This window comes from Staurois parvus, unplaced genomic scaffold (assembly GCF_062004578.1).
Source record: "Staurois parvus isolate SC_StPar_1 unplaced genomic scaffold, SC_StPar_1.0 ptg000205l, whole genome shotgun sequence".
Taxonomy (NCBI): domain Eukaryota; kingdom Metazoa; phylum Chordata; class Amphibia; order Anura; family Ranidae; genus Staurois; species Staurois parvus.
Window position 1 is genome coordinate 6,372,560 of NW_028318001.1, and position 20,148 is coordinate 6,392,707.

The 20,148-nt window shown below is 39.1% G+C and overlaps 1 protein-coding gene across 6 annotated transcripts in view; it reads right to left on the reverse strand.

The window, feature by feature from the left end:
• The window catches only part of ATP6V1H (ATPase H+ transporting V1 subunit H), a 159,008-nt gene that overhangs the window by 74,752 nt on the left and 64,108 nt on the right, over window positions 1–20,148 (reverse strand). For all 6 annotated transcript variants that reach the window (XM_089678430.1, XM_089678431.1, XM_089678432.1 and 3 more), the window contains 4 exons: window positions 18,181–18,294; window positions 16,351–16,455; window positions 13,646–13,699; window positions 7,850–7,947 (listed from right to left, as the gene is read on the reverse strand). In XM_089678430.1, coding sequence (XP_089534556.1) covers window positions 7,850–7,947; window positions 13,646–13,699; window positions 16,351–16,455; window positions 18,181–18,294 — 371 coding nt within the window. The remainder of the gene's footprint in view (window positions 1–7,849; window positions 7,948–13,645; window positions 13,700–16,350; window positions 16,456–18,180; window positions 18,295–20,148) is intronic.

A 20,148-nucleotide genomic window follows, 5' to 3' on the forward strand; every position in this document is an offset into this window, starting at 1 on the left:
AGGTCTTTAGCTATTGACTCTGCAGACAGTTGGCGACTCCTGCACACTGTGCACTTCAGAATGCGCTGACCCCACTCTGTCATTTTACACGATCTACCACTTCACGGCTAAGTTGCTGTTGTTCCCAGTTGCTTCCACTTTGTTATAATACCACTAACAGTTGACTGTGGAATATTTAGTAGCAAGAAAATTTCATGGAGGGACTTATTGCACAGGTGGCAACCTATTATTGTACCACACTTGAACTCACTGAGCTCCTGAGAGCGACCCATTCTTTCACAAATGTTTGTAGAAGCAGTCTGCATGCCTAGGTGCTTAATTTTATACACCTGAATCCAATGATTTGGAGGGGTGTCCCAATACTTTTGGCAATACAGTGTATATTGGTTTAACACTGCTCAAGGTAGCGAGACTCTCAATCTCCAAGCACAACTCCTCCTGTAGGTGCTAGCCCAGCTCGTGTGCTGCATAGATGAGAACAAAGGACATCCGATCGGCTGCACTCCAAACAATCCACTTTATTGAACCAGGATAAAACCAATACAGTAGAAATACAGTGGGGGACTGGCAGGTAAATGCGTTTCATGCTAACGATAGCGCTTACTCATTACCCCTGGAATGAAGTCATTATCCTAATGAATAAGCGCTGTCTTTAGCGTGAAATGCGTTTACCTGCCAGTCCCCCACTGTATTTCCACTGTCTGTATCGGGTTTATCCTGGTTCAATAAAGTGGATTGTTTGGAGTGTAGCCCATTGGATGTCCTTTGTTCTCATAATGTATATTGGATAGTCAAATCTAGCTATTGTTTGCTATTACAATGACAATGTTTTAAATAACAATGTATGCTATGGCATTAGATTGCCTTTAAGAAATACCTTTCCATTGCAATCTTGATTTATGGTGTTCCTAAAATGTTGAAAAATTGTAAACGCCTTGTAATGATGGCAACAATGGAAGCATTCCAAAGTGTCTTGAATTTGGGAATTAGAGCTGGCCCTCTGCCACCCCCATCTGCTTGCTCAACTCCTCTATTTTCTTCCAACTTTGCTGCATATTTTGCTCTGCAGTCTATACTTGAGGCAAACACCATCTATATTAAAAAGGTGCACAGCTTACACGGATACACTTTGTGGTTATCAGAATAAAGAAACATATATAAATATTCATCTGATCTACAGGCTGAGGGAGGAATTATCAATAATTCATGAAGCATCAACATACAGAACTCCCTAGAAACAGCAGGCAACCATAAGGGTTTTTTTTTATGTCAACTGTACTATATTTTGTTCCTGCTAGGTGGATGTAAACTAGTTCCTTAAATAATGCCTGCCAGGATCAGAGCTTGTCTAGTGAAATAGCACAAACCCCACAAAAGCACTTTACTTGAATTGTTGCATTCAGGGTTGTTAAGAACGACAAACACTATATGTAAAGTGCACAAACCAGCAATCTATTATTCTGATTAATCAAAGCTCAAGATGGGTGACATCAGGCTGATTGCAATTAACCATCAGACAATATAGCATGTAACACTTTTACCAGGCTACTTAGAAACTTAAGGACAGATTTGAAGAGGACAGACAGTCCCCCCCCCCCCCCCCCTTTACGTTTTTTCTTGCCATCTTTGTCTCATCAGGGAGATTTCTCCTCAATTCCTGTTCCATAGCTGCAGCAGTGAGAGGTAATCTCTCCAAAGTGGGAAAAAAACAGCTGTCCTAAGAACTAGAGCACCTACTGAAAAATTTCCCATCTACTCCTGATATGGTAGCAATTCAAAATTTGTGATAATTCTTTACGAGAAAAGTATGGCAAAACATTTTTTGGCTACACATCTCATTTGGGGCCATAGGAAGGCATTAGTATACTGTCACCCCTATACATACAAAAACTATCACTGGACCCCACCTGTCTGAATAACTTAAGACCTATATCTCTGCTCCTGTTTGCCTCCAAGCTTCTTGAACGTCTTTTGTCCACAACCGTATGAGTTGCCACCTCACTGACAACAACCTTCTTTATCCCCTACAGTCTGGCTGCCGTCCACAACATTCCACTGAAACCCTACCCTGCCCTACTAAAAACGTACCAAAGACCTACTAACTGCTAAAACCAACAGCCAGTACTTTATACTCATAGACGTTTCTCCTGCCTTTGACAGTTGACCATCCACTCCTCCTCAACAAAATCCACTCCCTTGGCCTCCATGACTCTGCTCTTTCCTGGTTCTCCTCCTACATATCTCACCGCACTTTCAGTGTCACACAGAACACCACCTCTTCCACTCCTCTTTCTGTTGAGTAGAAGCCAAGGGATGGACCCTTGGGGTACCCCTTCTCTCTATATACCTCTTCCCTGGGCCAGTTGAGAACCTTCCACAGCTTCCAATACCACCTCTGTGCTGATGACACCCAGATCTATCTCTCGACTCCCCAAGTCACATACTCAATCTCTTTACGTATCACAAATTTACTGAGCAACATATCAGTATTGAGGTCATCACCTGAAACTCAATATTTCTAAAACTGAGCTTGTAATATTTCCTCCTCCCTGATCCTCTCCCCATGACTTTACTATTGAGATCAACGGCACAACCATTGGTCCCCAACACATGCAGGATGCTAGGTGTAATCCTAGATTCTGACTTCTCCTTCAGCCCCCACATCCAATTGCTGGCTAAATCTTGCTGCCTTAAACTTCGGAACATTTCCAGAATTCGCCCCTTCCTGACTAACACCACCACAAAACTACTTATTCACTCATTAGTTAATTCCCACCTTGACTATTGCAACTCCCTCCTCCCTGGCCTAGCTTTACACAGGCTAATCCCCCCTCAGTCTAATATGAATGCTGCTACTAGACTAATGCACCTTACTAATCAATTAGCGACTGCTGCCCCTCTCTGCCAATCTCTTCACGGGCTTCCCCTACCCCATTGTATAAAATTCAAAATACTAACCACAACATATAAAGGCCATCCACAACATCGCCCCTAGCTACATCACAAACCTCATCTGCAGATATCACCCAAATCGTCCACTCCGCTCCTCCCAAGACCTCCTGCTCCCTAACTACCTCCACCCATGCTCGCCAACAGGACTTCTCCAGAGCCTCTCCCATCCTCTGGAACTCCCTCACCCAGTATGTCTGGTCAGCTCCTACCCTGGCCGCCTTTAAGCAATCCTTGAAAACTCATTTATACAAGGAAGCCTACCCCACCTCCACCTAAGAAATATACTTAAGCCACCCCCCCTCCCTTTAGATTGTAAGCTCCATGAGCAGGGCCCTCCTATTCCTTCTGTATTGAACTATATTGCAATAATACGGTCCCCCTTTATATTGCAAAGCGCAGCGTAAACTGTTGGCACTATATAAATCCTGTAGTTTAATCGTAAAGTTTTGACTTTACCCAACTTTTGATATACATCTTGGAGTGATGGACCTTAATGTAGAAAACACCCAGGTCACCTCTAGTTTTGCATTTTTTTATACTACAGGCTTACACATCACCTACTGTTTACATTAATAAGCACTGCATACAGTATTTGCTGTGATTTGATCACTTGTCAAAACGGTCTTTGTTTGAAACTGCTTTGTCATAAAATGAAGCAGACGTGTGTGTCCCCAGGCAGCTTGCTGGCTGCAGAAAAACCACGAAGACATAAATTAGCCCCCAAAACATGAAAGGGTTAAATAACATTCTGTATGTATTATTTACAGTACCTTGTGTTGCACAAAGTGGCAATTTTCTATAAGCACCAAAAACAAACTCGATGTTACACCAATCACTGAATCTTCTCCATTAAAGGTGTTCCATGGTCATAGCATACTTTTTCACTTATGACATCAGCATTGTAATAGCAATACAACCAACAGTTATTTTTCACCATCCAATATAAGCTATAAAGTGTTAATAAACCCATAACAGTAATATCAGCCTGTATATGCAGTAAAGTATGCTTGTTATACTGTGGAACCTAAGGAGCTAATCCTACCACACGGTGTAAAAAGGCTGTTTGATTCTGTCTTCTCTGATCCTCCCCTTCTTCTACTGTCCCCAATCCATCTGCTGATAGAACGGAGTGCATGTGAACAGCTCTGTCCAGACAGAGGGTCAAGGGTCCTACAGCCTCAGAGGACAATCAGGAGAAAATGAAGATTCCTCCTACAAGCTTTAACCAGTGCTCTAATAGAAGCCACAAGACTGCTCTAACTGCTGATGAGAAAAGGTGTTTAACAGTTTATATTTACTAAAATAATTTCATTTCCATGTTCTGTGTACTGTGGGAGACCAGATATAGTGCATGCAAGGTCCTGGGTTTGGTAACACTTTAAATCTTTCATGTTGTGAGTGCTGCTTATCTACTGGCCATCTCTTTCGACAACGTCCTGGATTCCTGCATGCCTAGCATCTTCTCCTCTGCTGCTTACTTTCAATTTTTCAGGACTATATATCCAATGACACCTTGCTGCCTACAAGCTCTAATTCTTGTACTGACTGCAACTCCTGAAACTCCTCCTCTCTGCACCTCTGTAGTCTAGAAGGCAGTGAATTCAGTGACACGGTAGTGTCTACTCACAGGGCATAAGGAATATGTCTAATTTAATTCAAGAAAGCAAATGTGTGGAGATCTTCACAAAGTAAGTTTCCAAATGTAAAGATCCTGCAGAGTAATAGGCGTAGGCTAGAAATAACTGAAATAAAATGTGTACATTAATACATGTATATACATTTTGATCAAAGTTACATTTTCACTCACAAGATATCTTCTTAATGAATATTCAGGGTAGTACAGATCATCTATCTATCTATCTATCCATCTAGTGAAAGAAATAAGTATTTGGTCCCCTGCTGATTTTGAATGTTTGCCCACTCACAAAGAAATGATCAGTCTAAAAATTGAAAGGTATGTGTATTGTAACACTGAGAGACAGAATAGCAACAAAAAGTTCAAAAGAAACGCATGTCTAACAAATTATACACTGATTTTCATGTTTATGAGGGAAATAAGTATTTGATCCCCTTCACAAAACATGACTTAGTACTTGGTGGCAAATCCCTTGTTGGCAATCACAGAGGTCAGACGTTTCCTGTAGTTGGCCACCAGGTTTGCACACATCTTAGAAGGGATTTTAGCCCACTCCTCTTGGCAGATCCTCTCCAAGTCACTAAGGTTTGGTGGCTGACGTTTGGCAACTCGAACTTTCAGCTCCCTCCACAGATTTTCAATTGGATTAAGGTCTGGAGACTGGCTAGGTCACTCCAGGACCTTAATGTGCTTCTTCTTGAGCCACTCCTTTGTTGCCTTGGCTGTGTGTTTTGGGTCATTTTCATGCTGGAACACCCATCCACAACCCAATTTCAATGCCCTGGCTGAGGGAAGAAGGTTCTCACCCAAGATTTGATGGTAAATTCCCCCGTCCATTGTCCCTTTGATGCGGTGCAGTTGTCTTGTCCCCTTAGCAGAAAAACACCCCCAAAGCAGAATGTTTCCACCACCATGTTTGACAGTTGGGATGGTGTTCTTGGGGTCATAGGCAGCATTCCTCCTCCTCCTCCAAACACAGCGAGTTGAGTTGATGCCAAAAAGCTAAATTTTGGTCTCATCTGACCACAACACTCTCAATCAGTCCTCCTCTGCATCATTCAGACATTCAGTGGCAAACTTCAGACGGGCCTGGACATGTACTTTCTTGAGCAGAGGGACCTTGCGGGCACTGCAGGATTTACATCCTTGTCGGCGTAGTGTGTTACCAATTGTTTTCATGGTGACTGTGGTCTCAGCTGCCTGGAGGTCATTGACAAGATCCTCACGTGTAGTTCTGGGATGATTCCTCACTGTTCTCATGAGCATTGACACTCCACGAGGTGAGATATTGCATGGTGCACAAGACTTAGGGAGACTACCAGTTGTTTTGTGTTTCTTCCATTTGCGAATGATTGCACCAACTGTTGTCACCTTCTCACCAAGCTGCTTAGTGATAGTTTTGTAGCCCAGTCCATCCTTGTGTAGGTGTACAATCTTGTCCCTGACATCCTTGGACAGCTCTTTGGTCTTTGCCATGGTGGAGAGTTTGGAATCTGATTGTTTGATTGCTCCAGTGGACAGGTGTCTTTTATACAGGTAACAAATTAGATTAGCAGCACTCCCTTTAAGAGACTGCTGCTAATCTCAGCGTGTTACCTGTATGAAAGACACCTGGTAGCCAGAAATCCTGCTGAATAATAGGGGATCAAATACTTATTTCCCTCATGAACATGAAAATCAGTGCATAATTTGTTAGACATGCATTTCTTTTGAATGTTTTGTTGTTATTCTGTCTCTCAGTGTTACAATACACCTACCATTCGATTTTTAGACTGATCATTTCTTTGTGAGTGGGCAAACATTCAAAATCAGCAGGGGATCAAATACTTATTTCCTTCACTGTAATATATATATATATATATACACACATATACATACATATAAATACATACATACACAGACACACACACACATTATAGACAATGCTCAAAAAAATTAAAAGAACACTTTGAAAACAAATCAGATCTCAATGGAGAAAAAAAGCTCATGCTGGATATCTATACTGATATGGACTGCGAAATGTGTCAGGAATTTAAGGATGCCCCATCATCGTTTGATGGAAATGAAAATGATCAACCTACAGAGAACTGAATTCAAAGACCCCCCCAAAAATCAAAGTGAAAAAATTATGCAGCAGACTAGTCAATTTTGCTGAAATTTTAAAAAAGGTACTCAGTAGTTTGTATGGCCCCCACGTGCTTGTATGCATGCCTGACACCGTCAGGGCATGCTCCTAATGAGACGACAGATGGTGTCCTGGGGTATTTCCACCCTGATCTGGACCAGGACATCACTGATCTCCTGTCAGTCTGAGGTGCAACCTGGCGGTGTTGGATGGACCAAAACATGATATCCCAGAGGTGTTCTATTGGATTTAGGTCAGGCGAGCATGGGGGACATTCAATGGTATAAATTCCTTCATCCTCCAGGAATTGCCTGCATACTCCCTCCACATGGTGCCGGGCATTGTGGTGCACCAGGGGGAACCCAGGACCAACTGCACCAGCATAGGGTCTGACAATGGGTACAAGGACTTCATCCCGATACCTAATGGCAGTCAGGGTGCAATTGTCTAGCCTGTAGAGGTCTGTGCGTCCCTCCATAGATATGTTTCCCAGACTATCACTGACCCACCACCAAAATGGTCACGCTGAACGATCTTGCAGGCAGCATAACTTTTTCCATGGCTTCTCCAGACCCTTTTACGTCTGTCACGTCTGTCACCCATGTCAGGGTGAACCTGCACAGAGCACTAGTGGCAGATCTGCCAATTCTGGTGGTCAATGGCAAATGCCAAATCGAGCTCTATGGTGTCGGGCAGTGAGCACAGGGCCCACTAGAGGACATCGGGCCCTCAGGCCATCCTCATGAAGTCAGGAGAAGATACTGGTTCTGCTGATAGGTTAAGGACCTTCTATGGCCCTGTCCAGCTTTACTAGAGTAACTGCCTGTCTCCTTGAATCTATATATATATATATATATATATATATACACATACACACACGCTGTGTGCGCATATATAGATAGATATATAATCTGCACTACCCTGAATATTCGTTAAGAATACTTTACCTACATTACACCTACTCCATAGAACTTTAACCTTTATATAAGCCAGCTCTCTCCTGTACACTGTCGAGTTCCGGATCTTTCAATAATCATATTAATCATATTTCCAAGATGTAGTCAAATCCATGGTGACAGCAATTGTCTTTAAGATGCTCCTTTGCATTTATTATTACGCTCAATAAGGAGCCTTACCAGTTGACACCATCTGCTTCCACCCACGCAAAACGGTACTCATTAACCCTAAGCATCAGTTGAAGGCATCCTGCGACACACTGCACATACTGCGAGCTCTAAAAATGTAAAAATGATAGGAATTAGTGGGGGGGGACAAAAGAGTATTTTATTATGGTTGCAACAGGAGAGAACTACATTAGTAGTCACTTATGAAAGGAAGGGATGTTGTTTTGATGTTGGCAAGTTGTGCCTTTCTTGCGCCATACATAGTGATGAGTAATCTTCCCGAACAATTCAAATTTTGTTTCATTAGTCCACAAACATTTTTCCAGTAGCACTGGAGTTTACCAAGGTGCTCTTTGGCTAACTTCAAGCAAGCAGCGATTTTTTAATTTTTTTTTTTAATGAGAGCAGCGGCTTTCTCTGCGGTGCTCTGCCATGTACACCCTGCCTGCTTATAGACTTACGTATGGTAGACTCATTAACAGGGATGTTTGCCAGTTCCAGTGATGTCTTCAAACTTTTAGCTGTTACTCATGGGTTCTTTACCTCATTGAGGATTCTGCTTTGTGCCTTGGAAGACATCTTAGCTGAGTACCCACTTATAGAAAGAGTAGCCACAGAACAAAGTGGTCTTCATTTATAGACAATTTGTCTGTCGACTGATGGATGCCTAAACCTTTGGAGATTGCTTTGTATCCCTTTCCAGCCTTATGCAGATCAACTACTCATAATTGTACATCTTCAGAGAGCTCCTTTTTGTGAGGTATGGTTCACAACAGTTGATGTTTCTTATGCACAGCAATCTTAAAATGTTTGAGTGTCTTATCAAAAGTAGCTGTATGCTATACTTCCAATTCACTTTACTAACTGGACTCCAGGTATGCAAACTACTGACTCCAATTAGTTTTCGGTGAAGTAATTAGTCTATGAGTTCACTTATATTGTGAATGTTTAATAAGTTTGTTCAATAACACTTACATTGTGTTGCATTGAATGCGCCAAATGTAAAAGTGGAGCTAATTAAGTACAACTCTTGACGTATAGAGAGAAAAGTTGTCTCTCGTGCAAGTGGGGAAGCATGAGCAAAATTTAAGTTCTAGACAGGTATGTTAATTTGGAATTTCAGAGTGCTTTGAAAGCAGAAAGAGGGTAATTGTATATTATCCTATATGCAGAGTGGTGGCACCTATTTTTTGGCACAATTTCTCACTGATCACTTATTGTGTATTTGTGGCATTTCACGTATTGCAGTGGTTGTTTCACAGGGCCACTAAGGAAGTGGTGTGTTGATTTTCACCTCACATGTGTGATGCCTATTTATTAGTATATGTATATCACCAGTGTGGTTGCATGATATCACTTCTAATTTTTATAAAAGATAATGCACTATATCTAGTTTATTTTTTGGAGGTTCTTTTGGATTGAAGGGAAGATTTGGACATTTTCACAGTTTCAAGATTGGAGAGCGAGGACTATAATTTTTTATTTTAATTTTTTTTATTTTAATTTTTATTTTTTTATTTTTTATTTTTGTATATTTTATTTTTTTGGACTTTTAATTTTGAATTTGGGACTTTATTATGGACAGTATATTAGCAGTTTGAGACTGCGGGTGAGGTTATGTGTGTATGTAGATTATTGAAAAGGTTTATGCTATGTTAATTTGGCACATTCTTCACCACTTTTAGAATGCATAAGAGACACTTTCGCAAAATCTGGTTGCATCAGTCTTTATGAATTCCAGGGATTGTGTTTGTCTATTGTTGTGACTCACATAAGGATCAGATTACATTTTATGGCAAACTACTGCAGAAAACAAGTTAATTCCAAGGGGTTCACTTACTTTTTGCCATTGTACCTGATACCTGATGGCAATGGAAAACCACTAGGATATCAGACAGCAGAAATGTAACTTAAATGGGGGGCGGGAAGGGGGGACTGAGTTTGGTAACTTGCAAACAGGTGTTTAAGCGTAATTTCTCAGCCCATCAAAGCCATAGTGAAAATATACTGAAAAAAACATTTATATCCATTCATTGTTCAACAGCTTATGACAGAAGAAAAAGATGTACATTATGGCATACAATTGAACATTATTATATTATACTCTACACTAAGCTACAGGTCTTTATCTAAAAAAATACGCAAAGCTATAGAAGAAAACTAACAGTTTAAAAAATTACAAGAAAATGTAAATATAAATAAACAAATTAAAACACACAATGTAACCGAGCCAAGGTAGGAACATTCACCACAGCAGAAAATACCCTGCTAATGAATGCAGGCAATCTCAATTGATCAGTGGTGAGAAGTACAATTAAAAGCCAGCACTGGTTACCTAAATAGGAATGGAATGTTCAATACAACCCAAGAAATTCTGATAAGAAAAAATCCTTTTATGATGCTTTAGCACAGTGGTTTTTTTTAAAATAAACCTAAAGTATGTATCATTACAGAGAAATACTTAGCAGAAGCACACAAGGTCAGCTTTCCCCCGCTGCAGAGGGAACATATTCCTTTTACAACCTTTCAAAACAAAAGCTTCATGAAAAGGGAGAGAGAGCCTGTTAAATAAATAGATAAACCTCTTTTAAAAGTAATGAGTGCCAGCTTGGTGCTATTATATGAAGAAATTGCAGGGTCAAATTCAAGGCTTGCCATTTCAATGACAGATGTCCATTACATACAGATTTTGAAGACTAATTAAAATGTGGATGCACATCAGTAAATTGAATAATAAAAATTCACTGAAGACTTTATCTTTATTACCTGCTAGGGACAGGAGTGTTTAAATTGGAAACATTGTTTAACTTGGAAAATGTTTATTAAAACATTATTACTAACAGAATTGGTGGTAAATTTGATATTCTTTCCACGTCAACCAAATATATCCTTCAACTTATCAAACATGTCCCTTGAGATTGAAAACTGGAGTGTAAACATTCTCTAAAGGCGACACAACGCTTCTGCTCAAGTATAACCAAACCTCAGACTGCTATCTTTTTTCTAAACCTAAACTGATAAACTTCAGCACCCCCACCCCACTCCCAAAAAAATTTTAAAAAACACCATTTGAGGGGGGGGAGGGGAGGGGGGCAGGGGGCTGCTCAGAGAAGTTTTTTTACTTTCATGCATGGAATGCATGAAGGTAAAAAAAACCTTGACCCTTTAGAACTACTTTGAGAATGAATGGTATCAACCAGGGGTTTATTATACATTTTTAGGAAGCTTATAGCCAGGTATTGAATGACTGACTTCTACCTCTCCGACCCATATACAATGGATAGAATATGTTAATTCCTTATTCCTAAGAGAACAACTCACTTATCGTCATCACAATGCACTTTGTGAGTTTGAGCTAGTATGGCAAGGCTGGTTAGATATACCAGACTTCGCTCCACTGCAATTAGTATAGGACAGGCTTCTCCAAATGTAATAGATATACATCCTGTTCCAAATTATTATGCAAATTCTATTTAAGTGTCACAAAGATTAAATATTTTGTTTTTCAGTTTAACTCATGGATGGCATTGTGTCTCAGGGCTCTTTTGATCACTGAAAACAATCTCGGACACCTGTGATAATTAGATTGGCAGGTAAGCCCAATTTAAGGAAAAACTACTAAAGGAGGGTGTTCCACATTATTAAGCAGAGCACCATTTTCAAGCAATATGGGGAAGAAAAAGGATCTCTCTGCTGCCGAAAAGAGTGAAATAGTTCAATGCCTTGGACGAGGTATGAAAACATTAGATATTTCACAAAAACTTAAGCGTGATTATCGCACTATTAAGAGATTTGTGGCTGATTCAGAGCACAGATGGGTTCGTGCAGATAAAGGCAGATGCATCGGATCAAGACAGCAGCTGCTAAAATACCATTACATAGCAGCAAACAGATATTTGAAGCTGCTAGTGCCTCTGGAGTCCAACGGACATCAAGGTGTAGAGTCCTCCAGAGTTTTGCAACTGTGCATAAATATTCTATTCGGCCACCACTAACCAATGCTCTCAAGCAGAAACGGCTGCACTGGGCATAAAAATACATGAAGACTAATTTTCAAACAGTCCTGTTCACTGTGGAGTGCTGTGCAACCCTGGATGGTCCAGATGGATGGAGTAGTGGATGGTTGGTGGATGGCCACCCTGTTCCAACAAGGCTGCGACGTCAGCAAGGCGGTGGTGGAGTCATGTTATGGGACGAAATCATGGGAACAGAGCTGGTCGGCCCCTTTGGGGTCCCCGAAGGTGTAAAGATGACCTCTGCAAAGTATGTGGAGTTTATGACTGACCACTTTCTTCCCTGGTACAGAAGGAAGAACTATGCTTTCCGTAATAAAATCATCTTCATGCATGACAATGCACCATCTCATGCTGCAAGGAATACCTCTGCATCAATGGCTGCTATGGGGATAAAAGGAGAGAAAGTCATGGTGTGGCCTCCATCTTCCCCTGACCTCAATCCTATTGAGAACCTTTGGAGCATCCTCAAGCAAAAGATCTGAGGGTGGGAGGCAGTTTACCTTCAAAGAGCAGCTCTGGGGGGCTATTCTGACATCTTGCAAACAAATTCAAGCAGAAACTGTCCAAAAACTCACATGTTAAATGGATGCAAGACTTGTGAAGCTGCTATCAAATAAGGGGTCCTATGTTAAAATGTAACGTGACCTGTTAAAATGTTTAAAAAGTTAAAATGTTATTAAAAGTTTGATTGAAATAGCTTTTGATTTCAGTAAATATGCTGCAAACACAACAAATGACAATTTTCAGTTCTTTACAACCTATAGGGTGTTTTGAAACTTACTGTGTGTAATATTTTGGAACAGTGCATTGTAAGTTTTTTTAGGTTTTAAAAAAATAATGTTATCATTAGGAGGTTTGTTCAATAAAATGTGAATTGTACTCTTAATAGTTGATAACATGAGAATTATGCTGACTGTTATTTACATCAATTATTTAGGTAAATGAGAAAAATATAATTTGCATAATAATTTGGAACAGGGTGTAAGGGTTGTTTTTCTATTTTTATTTTTCTATTGTATGTTTCTTGCTATATTTTCTATTTTATGATAGCTGCAAGATTTATGACACTTATTTAGCTGAATTCTATTATCGCAGATATATCCACCTGATGTTCGTAGGTTTGGATACTGCTAGTATTGACAGGATAATCACTGATTTGTTAAGAAGACATGTTCTTCTACTCTGTATCATGTTTTCTATGCCTACTACAGTACACATTACACATTGTCCTATCAATCCTGCTCTGTGTTATTAATAAAAATAGTTTGGGTTAAAAGAAAAAAAAAAAAAAAAAAATCACATGTTCACAGACTACAAACTAAAACAAGGATCTACTTAAATGAAACTGCAAACAGAAATCTAATAACAGTTTAATTTTACATACTAGTTTTATACTAATCTTCAGCTTCTTGATCTTGCTAGCAAAGAATCCTTTTCACTCCTGATGCCTCAACAATCACCACTGTAAAATTTGTCGTCTGCTATCTCCAGAGCTTGTGATCTTCATTTATAAAGCCATACATAAATATTTCAGAACTTGGTTTGGACTCTGTCTATCTATAAATATTATATGAAATAAGAGCAACAAGGAACAGTTGGTGGATCACAAATGAGATGCAAAACAGATTGAATTTTTTAAGAATATTATAATGAATAAAAAAGCCGCAGCTAAAAAAGACTAAGCTATACCATAAGTAGCATGCTGAAAGCCCAATGTCAAGTAACGGTACGCTCACTTTTGATTCACCATCATACCATAGGATTTTTTTTTTCCCCTCTGCAGAACACTTACATCACTTGGAGAGACCGTTCCTGTTTCCATGGCAGTTCCACTTCCTCGTAATTTCTGAAGCAGAAAATAAAGAAAAAATGTAAAAATAATAGAAGTCCTTCTTTGTAATTCATCTTCATCTTGACTATTGCTTCTATTTGTTCTGGAGGGTCAGACCAACTAAAACTAATCTTTCAGTTCTGAGATGCTATAGTTAAACTACCTTACTTGTTTATATATCTCTTATAACACAGTCCTGTATGTGATTGTTAAGGTGAAATAAAAGAAAGAATTGAGTATAGTACTCAACTGTGTAATTATGTGTTCCCAATTATGGCTATAAAACCACCTGAAATATCTGTATTCTGAGTTCCTGGGTCTTCACATGTATGGTTATTTTTGGTGCGTTCCAACGTTATCCTTTTTTTTTTTAATTATTAAATTGACTGTCACATGGATGCAAGGGTGAGTGAGAACATGCAAAACAGGAGATTTGACTGTAGGCACATTCCAAGACATACAAAAGGCCAGAGGCTGCACACAGCCCAACAGGTTAAATACTTTAAATGTATCTCCATTTCCTTAATGGCCCTATATTGGAAAAGCGAAGAATTAGCCCACTCTTAGACTTTGTAAAGTTTCAGGGGGTATTATCAATACCAGACATTTCCCTTTACCAAGAAGCCTGACATCTTACCAGAGTAAAAGACTGCTGCCATCATAGCTACACAAAACAATGGATCGTAGTAAAACAGGTCTTCATGAACATCCCACCGAAGGCACTACCATGGTGCCTAAAAACATTCCTGTCTCAGTTAAATCTAAGCCTACCATAGGTACTACGTGTGTGCCATATGTATAAAAAAATGCTGGCAGGTTCATCCTTCCCTCCAGGAGTGGAAGACCCCTGGAAAAGGCACAATTATCCCACTTTTTCCAGTCTGTACCACTTGCTAATTACGTTGCTAGACCCCTTCACGATTTAAACAAGAATGTTAACAGGAACCTCTTAGGAACACAATCTCTGTTATGTATAACCTACTAAACTCACCACCCGACTCCTCCATCCCTCCTTACAAAGAAAAATGAGAAGGACCTACAAACAGGATAATCTACTAAGCACAAAAAGCATCAGTTTGTACAAAATGCCAAGAGTCTGGATTCAAGATCTTAACATAATAGTACAGGACACCACAAACTTTCCCCACAGGTACCCAACAGTAGCTGCCTCATGCTGGAGATGCGGCATTATCCCAGGAAATAATCTGCACAATTTTTGGTCTTGCCTTTCCCTACATCCATTTTGTAAAGAAGTATGCAGTATTTTGAAACAATTTACAGATTTCCCCCTACCAGATGTCCCAGCCTTCTTTTAAGTGCACCATATTACCATTCCCAGAAAAGCTTAGAAGAGATCCATCCTCCCAAAGCGGAATAATGCAGATGGAAACTGCATCCTGAAACTATAAAACAATGAAAACCATGAAAACAACCCCAGACTTCTTCCATCACCATGTGAACAACTGAACACATGGAAGATGACATAGCCTCAAAAGGAGTCACCCATGACAAATTATGGAAGGCTTGGTTTTACTGGAATGAGTTCTCATCTACACCAGAATATGAAACCCTTATACACATTGGGGATCAGTTATAAAAACTGGAGAGTGCAAAATCTGTTGCAGCTCTGCATAGAAACCAATCAGCTTCTAGGTTTTATTGCCAAAGCTTAATCGAACAAGCTGAAGTTACATGAATCGAACAAGCTGATTGGCTACCGTGCACAGCTGCACCAGATTCTGAGTGTGCAGGTTTTAGTAAACCTCCCTAAGATAGAATCACAAGACCATCCCTGTAAGAGGGGCTGGGATAAAAGATACCTTCCTCTACATCTTCATTCCATTTCTTTCTCTGGTTTTCCTACCCTTACCTCCCTTGACTACTTTCTCATTAATAACTTTCAAAACTTTTCAAGCAGTGATGAATATGGCTTCTCAGATACTGTCCTGGTCTTTTCCACTCCCAATAAGTGGTCCTATTTAAAGAAACGTTGAGAAACTCTGCATTGCCAACTACCTTAGGGGGTGATACGCAGGCTTTATGTAGACAGACGTTTTTCATCTACAAAAATATAACCTAACCAGATTGTAAATGTGGTCTCTGTATGTCAACTTCATAGTTCCTACATATAAATAATGTATTTATTTAAAAAAAAAAAAACATTTTAAATTACTAGCCTGGCCACATGTTAACATTAAGTGCACATAACCACAATTAGCATGCACTGCCACTTGGAGAGAAGAATTTGAGTTTTTTTCCCCATTATCTCTTCAATGTGGAATCATTTTTAATGCAGTAGTTTTTACTGTAACAAAAATTGTCAATCATTAAAAGTAGACTAAGGATTTGTGTACAAAGGCTTCACATTTAGAAGCAAGTTGAGTGCAGTATACGTTTGTGTTGCTTTAACTTTTGTGTTAATTACTATGACCAAATTTTGACTTGCTTCTGAGGTGCTGATTATTAGCTTAATAGTTGCTTCATGCTGTTTTGTAGTTGCTTTACAAAGATTTTCGGCTGCTTCTTTATTCACCACTGACTTGTACGGCAAAGAAAGAAATTCAGAAGACTTTCTACACAAGTCCTTAGCCATATAAAAGGGTTATAATTTTGTCATGTTTACACTAAGCAATCTGCAAATGTCAATAAAAGGACAGAAAAATTACCTGGGAACTCAGCTGAGTTTTAATCCAGTTGAAATAGTAATTCAAATCACTGCCTTCCATCAGTTCTTTCCCCCAAGCAGCCAATTTAGCAATTATACGTGCAGCCTGAAAGAACAGATTTTTATTTTTAACTCATAGATACAACAGGTTACATTTCTCCTCCAGCCATGGTTACTGAGGAATAGACTGCAATACATCAAAATACATTTCTGAATAATAAAACTTATGTAGTGATAAAACATCAGAGGGATAATGAAATCACAACAGATGTGTATATACTTAAGTGAATTAATAAAACAATTTATTTAGTCCTCGTGTGTGCAGCATATTTCATTGCCATCATTTCCTTCACTGACAGATTAAGGTAGAAGTAGGGTTCCACCTTTGATTTATATATTTAAAACACTTGAGCACCATTGAAATGGGTATGTAGAGACATACATTGGAAAATTTGTATTTGCTAAAAAGTTTTCTATTTCTGTTGAACTATTTTGTGATCCTGCCCGTTCTGCCAGAAAGAACCACCTGATCCATAACTTTGTTAGCTTGTAAGACAAGATTGGTCAAAACATAGTCAAGGCTGCCTATTGGTTGGTAAAGGAAGCAGTAGCACACCAGTGACATCATTCTTCTGCTCACTGTTCTCTCCTCGTAGTATTTTTACTGCCAGCACATGTACAGAGTTTACAGACTAATATCAATATGCATTCAGGTAATTAAAATAAAAAAAAAAAACATTTAAAAAAGTTGTATGACCAAAGCTTTTCGGTCATATTTCTCTTCTGGATCATACGAATGAATTACTTTGACCCAGAATCAGCTGACATTGGGCTAAAGACTGCTGCACAGAGCTGATCCAGGCTGTGGAAGGATTGCGACAATGTCATCGGGATACACCCAGATGTCTTACCGGCAGCTATCTCAGCCTCCCGTTCCTGCCCCCTCTTCAGCCTGGTGCTTTATTGAGCACTGGAACGGCAAAGCAAAGCAGACAGTGTTGGCCAACAGTAACTACTCAGAGTGGACCAAGAACTGAACAATCAGCAGTCATGTGATAGCTTAGTTCTCGGGTTAGAGCCATCAGGGACAGCTGCAGCATCACAGCGATGCTGCAGCCATAGAAGTGAGAACAAACTTTTTTTTTTATTTTTTAGGAGTCCCACATTTCTCCTTTTATCTTTTTTGGATAAATCACTTTTAGGGTTGGATTTACCATGTGCAGATTTGTGCTACATTAGTAGCTTTGCCCCATTGTTTTCTCAGCCAAGCACATACATCAAATATCTGAACATGTGGTTCCTTTCATCAGCAGGATTACTACTAAGACAATGATAACAGACCACATGCTTCACACTGCAGCCTTCATTTTAAGAAAGCAAAATTCACAAATATAAACACTGGCTGCAATAGGACCTAACAAAACAGTGTATAGCAAAGAGCAGATAACAATATCTGCTCTATGTTGTAATTAGCTCCTCAGCCTGCCTGTACAGTACGGCCATTTAAGTGGCTGCTGTGTTAATTGGTCGAGTGTTGAAAGATGTGACATAGTGAATAGTATAGACCAATTCACTTCTATTTCCCTCATGTGTGGCTGGGGTTTTAAACTTCACAAGCCATCTCAAATGTGAATTGTACATATACAGTGTGATAAACTAGTTCTCACTGGATAGCTTCCAAATGATTCATTCTACACTTTCTAAATTAAATCACTGTTCATATTATTTTTGGTATAGTTATCAAAATCAAAAGCAGCAGAAAATGAAAGGATCAAAAATCAATAATGCAAGCTCAAAATGTTTGTAAAATTTTTGTTTTGATCTGTTTTACCATATGAACTGTGAACAAGTCCTGACGATTCAGCATTGGTAGAAAGTAAGACCAGGCAGTGTTTTTCCCACGTCGAGCATAATCAAAAAATATGCTGACACGCTGATGATTTTCCTACAAAACAGAAGGCAAAATTATAAGTTACAATTTATTTTGCTTTTGTTCTTTGCTGCTTTATCTGTTTTACCTCTTGACATGGTTTGGCATCACAAATGCGAGACAATAATCTAAATGCTATTTCAACAAATTAAGTAATCAAGAACAAAAATACAAATATATTACAATCATCATGTAAATTTGTACACAGATGTTTTATAAAAGTCTCCTGATATCTACAAGGATATTGGATATCTCAGATATCTACAAGGCACCAGTCAACACCACTAGATGAGGACTATTAGCAACGATGTAAAAAAGTAACAACTTTTGTTGAGAAAAAAAAACAAACATTCCCCTCTGGATGATCTATGTACATTGAACAGATTTTAACAAACTTTGTTGCAGATTTCTACCTTTTTTATTCTGAAGAAGTAGATGTTTGTTTGTCTGTGTCCATGTGCAGAGTGACTCTAATGGCGGTGGTTTTATAATTATAAATCAGCTGCTGCACCTGCAGGGCACCAATGAGGAAAATTTCAGGGTCTGCATCCCTTCAGATGTAATTTCCCAAAGGGAGTATCTCCCCAAAAGTTACATTTTTGTTGCAGGGGATGCCAAAAATCTAACTTGTATCTTAGTGCAGACTTCTGGCAAAATCAGTGAGCCAATCACCTCAAGGTAGCCATACTGCATTGCATTTTACAGAAAATTACAGCACTGCAGACAAAGGGAAAAGTAATTTTTAAGAACATAAAATTACAATATGACTTGAATCGCAATTGTAAACGCTATATATATATATATATATATATATATACACACACACACACACACACACACATAAATAAATTTGCTAATTTGTTTCCATAAAAGTGGAGTTACCCTTTAAATCAGGGGCTAGGTGCACAAGGCACATGCTACTAAAGTTCTTCTTGAAGCTCAATACAGAAAAATGTTCACCAAAACAATACGTTGAATATGTGAAGTGTTTTATTTATGTGGCCTATAATAATTTAATTTATAATATAATTTAAGTGTAAATTTATGTGGACTATAATTTATGGAAGCAATTTACTCTGCTGACCTGTTAGCCTGCATTGCTCCCATGACTAGAGGTGGCGGAGCACAGGAAACAATGCATATAATCACAACATTTTTAGTACAGCTGCTAGATGCATGTCCATAACAAGCGCTTGTGCATGCTAACCCGCATTCCCTACAATGAGAATCACTATTAAACATTGTATATACAAGCTTCTTCAATAAAAACAATACAACAATATCAGAACATGTTATGGAACACATTTCTTTTTAGTAAAATATGATCACCAAAAGATGGTCTAAGCCCAAGGATGGTCTCAGAAGAGATATCTTCCCAAATAAGCAAATTTAAATTGCCTAAAATCAGCAATGTTTGCTTGTTTTATGCTGACCTTAAGAAATTAATATTGTTTGAAAAATCAATCAGTTACTCTGATATCCCAGACACAAACCTGTGGGCAAAGGGCAGTGCATTATTTCCTTGCCTGATCACCGTCCACACTGTGGCCATTGTAAATCCTTTATCTCTGCTGATCTAGTGGTTCAGTAATTGTGCTCAGCAACTAGGCAGTTTACATTTTTGTCAAATTTTGGATAGCATCACCAAAGCCAAGGGGAAAATTGCTGCAATTTTATGCTACTGCATATTGTACGCTAGCCATGTCCCTTATGTTCTCAAGAAATGGGGCGTCAGTCCCAGCTTCCTGAAAAGATTACAAATCATTGTACTTATCTCCCACAACCTGTATACAGTATGCGGCATACAGATCCACTTCCTTTCCAAACAAATGTGAAACTAGGCAAGGTATTCCCATCTCTACTTTATAC